The sequence below is a fragment of the Rhamphochromis longiceps genome, linkage group LG23 (assembly GCF_057381845.1).
Source record: "Rhamphochromis longiceps isolate RC_006_pf linkage group LG23, R_longiceps_female_GT1.1, whole genome shotgun sequence".
Lineage (NCBI taxonomy): Eukaryota > Metazoa > Chordata > Actinopteri > Cichliformes > Cichlidae > Rhamphochromis > Rhamphochromis longiceps.
Genome location: NC_140578.1, coordinates 7,773,322 through 7,782,543, shown reverse-complemented (window position 1 = coordinate 7,782,543; position 9,222 = coordinate 7,773,322). Strand labels below are relative to the sequence as shown.

Below are 9,222 nucleotides of genomic sequence, written 5' to 3'. Positions count from 1 at the left end.
GAAAGAAAGGTTTCATATCAAAGCTGATGTGGGGGAAAAAGAAAAACAGTAAGAGACCAGAAGAAAAGCAGTGTTCACATCTAACCCTTGACAACAAAGTAGGTTATAGATGTAACTACTCCTCCAGATTTTACCAATAACATACAGTGGAAAAAAGCCTGTTGGCAGTCTTCTTTTATTTTATTTTATTTTTTTCATCTGACTTACAGCTGCACAGATTCATAACCAATACACAAAGTAATCAAATATGCGGTTTTCACATGTCTGCACTATGTTGGGAGAATCAGGTCATATTATTATTCAAAAGTGTTCTTTCTCCTTTGTAGAACACAACAGGAGACAGTCAGACTCTTTCTCACTCCTGGAAATACTTTGTTTGGTTAAGGCAGGCGAGCTGTCTGGGTTCAGCGAGAGGGAGGCAGAACACGATGATTCCCTGAATCATGAATTCGCTGGACGATTCGTTTTTCTGCTCGCACATGAGCTCAGTCAGACATCACGCAGGCTTTGCATCAAGGAAAAACTGTTTAATGTTCCACTGAGTCTTACAAGCAAATCCTTGCATGTACCTTTCGGCAAAAATTCAAGACTGCACTGCATGTGTGAAAACAGCTTTAGGTAAACCAGTCGAGCCTTGAAATAAATAATTAACTCAGCCATCTGGCCTGACATTGATCTTATTGTACATAAGTTTTAAATCAGCTCTCTTTTCATTGTGCTTCACATTTTGCTTTGACATTTTCTTAACATTTTGACAGATGTCAGGTAGATTTCCTTGCCATAAGATTAAAACTATAAAATATTTAGAATTACTTTGATAAAAGTACACTCATTGGTCAGTAAGCACACTCTTGTCTTCTTTTCTATTGCTTTAAACATGGAGGACTCTGCATTTGTGAGTCTATCGCTGCATGATTTGCATTGTATAGTTTTTAGGGGCATGAGCATAAAGTCAAACTTGCAGCTGTATATTTGAAACTGTAACATGAAAGGGTTTCATGTGCAGATATATTCTGAAACCATCAAAAGACCATTGAGTTCTTGCTTCACATCAGCTTCATCTAAATAGAAGTTGAAATGTTCTCACGGTGGCCGCTATGAAATTGGATGCTGGGTGAAGATGTCATTTCTGTCTGCGTCGTGCTTCCATTCAGACAGAACACAATTTAACAACCTGGTGATCAGTAGTTCTCATATATGTGTGATATCTTAGACTAAATTATGGTAATTACCTTCTTTAAGACTGCATATGCCATCATTTCACAGCCTTCTGCAGCCTTCTTAGAGGGAATGTGTGAAGGTTTTAAAATGAACAAGAACAACATTAGAAAAATCTGAAACTGGCTTTGAGAGGTGGTTTAATCGTGGGCAGATTTATCCAATGGTACTACAAGAGTCTATTGTTCTGCCCATAAGAATATTATGTTGTGCTATTTTCAGCTGTGTTGTGTCATCGTATTGCTGTCAGGTATGTTACAATCCTCATTTAAATGCAAACATTTACCTAATTTTTGAAAACTGGCCTTTTTTTTTTTATAGAAGAACATCAAATGGATTTTTTACAGTGTTCAGCAACATTTACTCCATTCATAAAATATGCAAGTTCATTTGAGTTCATCTAACAAGACTGAACTTCAATCTGTGGTTGAACTGATTGTCTTTTAGGGCATAGTATCTTTGAGAAAGCCCTTCGAAAGCTGCTGTGGCACACAGGGTACAAGAACGGGTTGATGGCAGAGTTCAGCCACAGAAGCCAGAAGGTAATCTCGTACCAGTAGTTCGCCACACATTTACCGCTACAGGCGGCACGGATAATCATCAGTAGAGTGTACGGAGCCCAGCATATCCCAAAAATGCAGACTATAATGGCTAAAGATTTAGCAATCTTTTTGTCTCTGGAAAGCCGAGATCCCGGTGTCCTACGGCCAGGCACCATGCAGGAGGCTGTGTGCTGAAACAACCTGGAGTTTTTTCTGTGCGGAGAGAACTTCTCTCGCTGCATTAATATCTGACTGGCGTTAGGCTCCCCGCTGGAGGAGGGAGACAAGATGTCGTCATCTTTGATGACCGCAGAGATCACAACAGGCTCGCTTGACATCACCTTCCGAGTCTTGACAAAAAACACGGACCAGCCGGCTCCATCTTTATGCTTCTCATTGTTCTTCTGAGGCTTGGCATTGTCTTCAGCACAGGCAGCCCCACTCTTATTCCTGCGATGGATGTTGAGATAGATGCTGAGGTTGAAAAAAGCCACCGACACAAACGGGGTGAAGAACTCAAAGGTAGACGCACTCAGCAGGAAGTACCAGGTGAAATAAAACTCAGCATAGCACTCGTGGGCCGGGACAATGCTGTAGCCGACGATCGTTTCCCAGAAGATGATGGCAGGGCCGTAAAGGAGGAAGGCCAGCACCCACACCGCCACCATCTTGAAAACAGCCTGGTGGGTCATGTTCCTCTGAGCTCTGTATTTAACCTGTGTCAAAAGAGAGGCACAAGTATGACTCACAGTGATGTGCCGTGAACAGAAACTCTGCATCATAATAACACTGCACGTTACATTTCAAACACCCACAGCTGCTCAGAGTATCTTCCCCAAATGAACCCCTTGTTGCATTGTGCGGCTTTGGAGCAGGAGAGAGATGCTGTAAATAAAACCCACTCATGGAGTTTTTATACCACAGTGTGTCTCCGAAGCCAAAGAGAGAAGGGGAATGTCAGGCTGACAGCCACATTCACTGATGCAACACTAGTATGAAAGAGACATCTGGTTTCTCCCGATCTACCCCTCCCTCACCGTCGCTTATTCTCTTTGCTTTCACTCCATTTTCACTTCACCTCCTCTCGGTCTAAATGCTATCATTTTGCAGGGCTTCTCTATCTGCTGCTCTCCCCTTTGGTGTTGTTGTTGTTTTCTCAATCTTTTCTTTTTCTCACACAATCAGAATGTCTCTCTGCAGATTCAACAGCTGGATATATGTCAAGTGAAGCTGCCAGCATGTCTGTGGTTCAATAGCAACTGGAAAAAAAATCAGTAGTGAAACAGATCCAATACAAGATGCGCATAAATAATTATGGCCCCAGTTTCAAGTGTTCACTACAAAAGCACAAGACTCCCTATTTCCACTGTAAATTAAAGAAATACTGCACCCTACAGGCTGAATGTGAAGAAACTGACCAATAGGCAGTCGAACCAATCATCAGCCAGATTTTCTTTTTTGTAAATCTCGTATCAGTTGACAGAAAGTTAACAGTTTTAATAAATTAAAAATAAGAGACTGCAAGAGGATACAAATATTCACATTGAAATATTTAGGTTTTACAAATATTTCTTTTGCTTTTATATCTAATACTGGCTATTTTCCCCCCATGATTAAAGTCAATGACTCTTTTAGAGCAACAGAAGAATTACTCATCTTGTACAAAATGTAGGGAAAAACTGAAAAAACTGCCAAAAACTGAAAAGAATGATCAAAGATCAAAGCAGCAGACAGTGAAATATACTTAAGAGGTTTTTGTCATATTTCAAGCCTGCTTAGATTAAAATGACTGTGTTTGCATCAGAAGTGAGTGAGTTTGAAAAATCCAGAAACTGTTCGAATATTCGTCAAACCACACTTTAATGACAAATACTGAAGTATCAAATCTCTTCATTTAGTCGTCAAATGTTATCTTTATGTGTTGTCTTTAATTGAGAAAGAGTTAAAGGAACAGTTCACTAGTTAGTTGCCTGTATTCATCTAGACTGGTATGATATCCCTATAGAGTTGCCTGCCTTCACTTGAATATAACACAACATGATATGATGAGCAGCAAAACAAGGCTTCGTTTAGCTAACAATAAAACTGCTCACAATGTTTGTGGGTTTTTTGGTCACTGATTTTTAATAATATTTTTAATTACACATTTAGTTCCATTGTTTTCCAACAGAAGGCAGATTCTGTATAGCTACTATCACCAAAACTGAGCGGCTCATACCAACGTAACTGTCACAACAGGCTGTAAAAATTTGATTTTAGGGTGAACTTTCCCTTTATTTCTAGCTTTAAGATTGAGCATTAGTGCCTACTCATGCACGCTAACACATCTCTGACTCACCCTGCTTCTTACAGTTCTTTGTAAACAAGATTTCCTCCCTGCAGTCTGTCATTCCATCTTCACCTTCCAATCCCTGTGTTTTGTCTTTGTGCCATTCTGCCTTTAATCAGTTCGAACCAATCTCTCTCTCTCAGCTGCATGAAATAGTCTGCAAGGTTAAGACTACCAACTGTTCCACCGATGCTATCCCCTCTCGGCTTCTGAAGCAGGTTCTGGACTCAGTCGGACCTTTCCTTCTGGTCCTGATCAATGCCTGCCTCAGTTCTGGTTGTTTTCCAACACCCTTCAAGCACGCTGTTGTTCAACCTCTCCTTAAAAAGCCTAATCTAGATCCATCCCTACTCTCTAACTATAGGCCCATTTCCAACCTCCCTTTTCTGTCTAAAGTACTGGAACGAGCCGCCCTCACGCAGCTCCAGCTATTTCTTGACAATAACAATCTCTATGAGAAGTTCCAGTCTGGTTTTAGAGCTCGGCATAGCACAGAAACCGCCCTTCTGAGAGTTTTTAATGATTTGCTTTTAACTGTTGACTCTGGTTGTGCTGCTGTCTTAGTAACCCTGGACCTGACAGCAGCCTTCGACACTGTTGATCACAACATACTGCTATCCCGCCTTCAACATTGTGTTGGTTTAAAGGGCACTGTCTTAAAGTTTTTCCAGTCCTATTTGAATAATAGGAGTTTTTCTGTTCACCTTGGTGAACTGTCATCTCCCAGAGCTCCTTTAACCTGTGGCGTACCTCAGGGGTCCATACTAGGCCCCCTGTTGTTTATTCTGTACTTGCTCCCTCTGGGCGATGTGCTCCGTAAACATAATGTGTCCTTCCACATCTTTGCCGATGATATTCAGATCTACCTCCCTCTGAGGTTGAACTGCAATGTTTCTTTGCAGCCGCTACTCTCCTGCTTGTCTGACATTAAGACTTGGATGACTCTTAACTTCTTACACCTTAATGAAAGCAAAACTGAAGTCATTGTGTTTGGGCTTCCTAAAGATCCCAACTTCTCTCTTGACTTTTTGGGACCCCTAACCTCCGATTGCACTTCTTCCATTAAGAGTCTTGGTGTTATTTTTGACAATGCTTTTAAACTTGATAAACAAATTAGCTCTGTAGTTAAGGGATCTTTTTATCATTTGCGGATTTTAGCCAAAGTCAAGTCTTACCTTTGCAGGAACGATCTAGAAAGAGTGGTCCATGCTTTTATTACTTCACGGCTAGACTACTGCAATTCCCTCTATGCTGGCCTAGATCGTTCCTGTCTACATCGCCTTCAACTGGTGCAGAACGCTGCCGCTCGCCTGTTGACCGGTTCAAAAAAAAGAGACCACATCACTCCGGTTCTCTGCTCTCTCCACTGGCTCCCAGTTGCCTTTAGGATTGATTTTAAAATCTTATTGCTGGCTTTTAAGGTTTTAAATGGCACTGCACCTTCTTACCTGTCAGAACTCCTTAGTACTTATCGCCCCAGGAGATCTTTGAGGTCAGCCGACCTGATGCTTTTAGATGTTCCCAGGTATAAATTAAAGACAAAGGGAGAGAGGGCGTTTGCTGTGGCTGCACCCAGACTGTGGAACAGTTTACCTCCTCACGTCAGACTCTCCAAAAGCCTAGAAACTTTTAAAACCGCTCTTAAAACTCACCTCTTTTCATTGGCTTTTAGAAAGGTTTAATTTATTTGTTTTATATATTTTTATTTTATTTTTATCAGCGAGGTGTTATTACAAAATTGTGTTCTATTGTATTTTTATCTGTATTTACTGTACAGCACTTTGGTCAGCCTTGGTTGTTTTTAAATGTGCTCTATAAATAAACTTGACTTGACTTGACTTGACTTACACCCCCTGAAAAAAACCTAAAAAAACAAAAACCCAATCACAAAACCATGACCCCAGTGACATCACTGTGACATATTGACTGTTAATTAACCCCCTGGAGATCCAGAGAAGACATTCTGCAGCTGTTTTCACAGGATAAATCTGAAAAGTGATGAGAAAACTGAGCTGTGTGATGGAATATATAGTTTATTTGACTGTTGAGCCAGGGCTAATTTTTGCACTGATAATATTTTGGCTAAGCTGATGAACAAAGCACTCACTTGACAGCAATACCCTGGTGAAAGAACGAAGCTGTGAATACAAATGATTCTAAGCACACTACAAGCTATTTCAGGGAGTAACACATTTTGGACCTAAATGTGGTCGCCTATGTGAACTTGATGAGCGTGTGTGTATGTGTGTGTGGTAATGAGCGCCTCATTACCACACAGACTGTACTTACCGCTCTTGTGACTGACAGGAAGCGATCATAACTAATAAGGACAATGTTGAAGACAGAGGCTGAGCAAAGGAGGTAATCCATGACCAGCCACACTTTGCAGAGCCCTTTGCCCAGCATCCACCTGCCAGTCAGGTTATAGGGGATGTACACCGGGATGCAAAAGGCACCTGGAACACACACACACACACACACACACACACACACACACACACACACACACACACACACACACACACACACACACACATCACATTGGTGATTCACCAGCCACCAGCATCAATATTCACACTTTCCCATACCTTCACAGTTTCTGGGTGTAAGATGCATTACATGCGGCAGAAAATTAGCGAAAAGACGCAGTTCCAGGAAACCTGTGACATTGTACGAACAAGAACAATCTAATATGTCTCTTTCATTAATGACAAGGGTATAATTTAACTAAAGCTGTAGATAAGAGGAGCTTTCACTATAAGAGGGACGTGAGTGCTCTTCAATAAAACGGAGGCATGCCACAATTACGCGGAGTAGTCCGTTGTAATTTAACATGTGAATAACGCAAAAGGGTTGTAAAGGTCATCATGAACTCGCCGCTAATCAATAGTTAGACGCTAATTACAGTGTGGGAAAATTACAATGTGCTTGGGGCGCGCGCAAAAAAAGGGTTTCATTCATAAGAATGGACTCAGACAACACGAACGGATAAAGTGACAAAGAAGGAGAACTTACCCACTAGAAAATCGGATATAGCAAGGTTCAAAAAGAAGTAGTTGCTTTGATTTCTCAGGGTTTTGTCCACAATAAAAGCCATGATGACCAGTGCGTTCCCTGCCACAACAACGACAACCAGAGTCACCATAAGTACCGATAAGATCACCACCAGGTAGCCCGGCAGGACAGCCCCAGCTTCCGACACCGCAGGCGTCAAGTTGCCGCTGGAGTTGGACTCCAGGATGTGCGCGCCCATAATTAATTGACTGCCAAAATCATTGTAGGGTTTTTTCATCGCACGCACAGAAACACCGGAGAAGTCCAAAAACGCGCCTAAACGTCCCGCTCCACTTCATGAAGACAAGTTAAACACGAAGACCTGTGAATCGTTGAAGACTTTTCCCAAATCTTCCATTTCTTAAAACACTAGAATAAGTCTCCGAGCTACAGACACGAGTTAAGAACACTCTGTAATAGTAATACTAATAATGATTATTGTTCCTCTGGGTCCTCTCTCCTTTCTGGACTCTGTCATCTACAATCTCAGCTGATGCTGGATGTGCTGATACTGCGGAGCGCACCGTTGGTTTTGTTAACAACGTCAGTACTGACCAGATGTGAGATAAAGTACTTAATCCGGATGTTTTTCAAAATAAAACCAGTCCTGTAAGGTTTCAAGACGAACAAGGCGCATCGGTGTTTTCTAAATCTGTTTTCAAGATGCACATTTAATGTGACAAGTTACATTTGATGTTCTGCCGTCGGCAGAAAATATAAAAATGACAGCCAGCATGCAGCTTAATGAGCAACCTAAATAACAAGGCATTTAAAACAATTGCCCCGTTTAACACCCCCTTTAAGACATAACAATATTATTGTTGGCTGTCGGATTAAAATATAAAATTCTCTATAAAACGTCCTTCTTGTATGTTTTCCAACAGATGTGACGAATTCTTAAACTTTTATTTTGAAAACAAAACAAATTCCGGCCTTTTTCAGACGATGTTTGCTATTTTGGACGATTTGCTTTTTTTTGCCCACCCAACAGCTGATCAAAGGCTCATGTCTGCAATCAAAAGCTGAAGTGCTCCAGGCGCATGAAGCAGGCTGAGATGAAACGATCTGAGCTTTATGCAACAGGATATCGCAATAAGCCAGCCAGCAGATATTTACACAAAGCAACAAGTTCCGTGACTCAGAGGCCAATGTCCAGTGTGAATTACCATATTATCCCTCCCATCCCTTTATTTCGCGAAGAAATTACGTAATTATCTAAAATTACTACTGACTTAGCTATGCAAATAGCCCCTCTTATTAAACACAGGGTACCCAGACTAATATCAGAACACAAATACGGGCACAAACGGAAAAATCCGTTTGTTTTCTGAAATGAGCTGTCAGCCTTCTGATACTGGGGATGAGATTGTTCTTAACGAGTCCCAAAATATCACATAAAGGGGGAAAACAATATCTTCTGTTATCAAATAATCACTCTTGTTTTTATAAGTGCATTTGTTTTTATTGGATAATGTCATTACTCTGAGTTTGTGATCCTTTTTCTCTTTAATAATATATGTGATACTCTTGAAGTAAGGTTGGAAAGCCTAAAGAAAAATTAACATCCCGCATCTTTTGCTATACACCATTACTTAACCTCAGTAACAAATGCCGTGGCATTAGAGAAAAGACATGGAGATTGATTTATTTAAGAATATCCTGCCAGTAACAAAAAAATTATGACAAAGCTGCCAAAGAATTATAGGATGGCATTATCTCCCTTTCTTGTACAGGAAATTTGTCTTATGTTTATTAAGATAAGGAGAAAAGCGAAATTGAAGCGCTTTTAATTTAAGGAAATTGACCAGCTCTTATCATGACTGCCATACCTCTTGGTCATTTTAGTAAAAGAGAAAAAAAAAAGTAGTAAAAATTAAAAAAAAAAAAGAAAGAAAGAAAGAAAGAAAGAAAGAAAGAAAGAAAGAAAGAAAGAAAGAAAGAAAGAAGAAGACTGTCCATTTTATGAGCCTAAGACTGTTTGCTATGTGAAAACCAGACCCATCAGAAAATATGAGTTGTAGGCAGTGTTGGTCAAGTTACTTGAAAAAAGTAATCAGTAACTAATTACTGATTACTTCC

The 9,222-nt window shown here is 40.5% G+C and overlaps 1 protein-coding gene across 1 annotated transcript; it reads right to left on the bottom strand.

Annotated features, from left to right (window-relative positions):
* Window positions 1-211: 211 nt before the first annotated feature.
* LOC146641203 (histamine H3 receptor) lies at window positions 212-8,514 on the bottom strand. Its single transcript, XM_085398946.1, has 3 exons — window positions 7,105-8,514; window positions 6,379-6,545; window positions 212-2,476 (listed from the first exon to the last, which is right to left on the bottom strand). The coding sequence occupies exons 1-3, from the start codon at window positions 7,379-7,381 to the stop codon at window positions 1,619-1,621; spliced, it is 1,302 nt and encodes a 433-aa protein (XP_085255072.1). The 5' UTR covers window positions 7,382-8,514; the 3' UTR covers window positions 212-1,618.
* Between the last annotated feature and the right edge of the window lie 708 nt (window positions 8,515-9,222).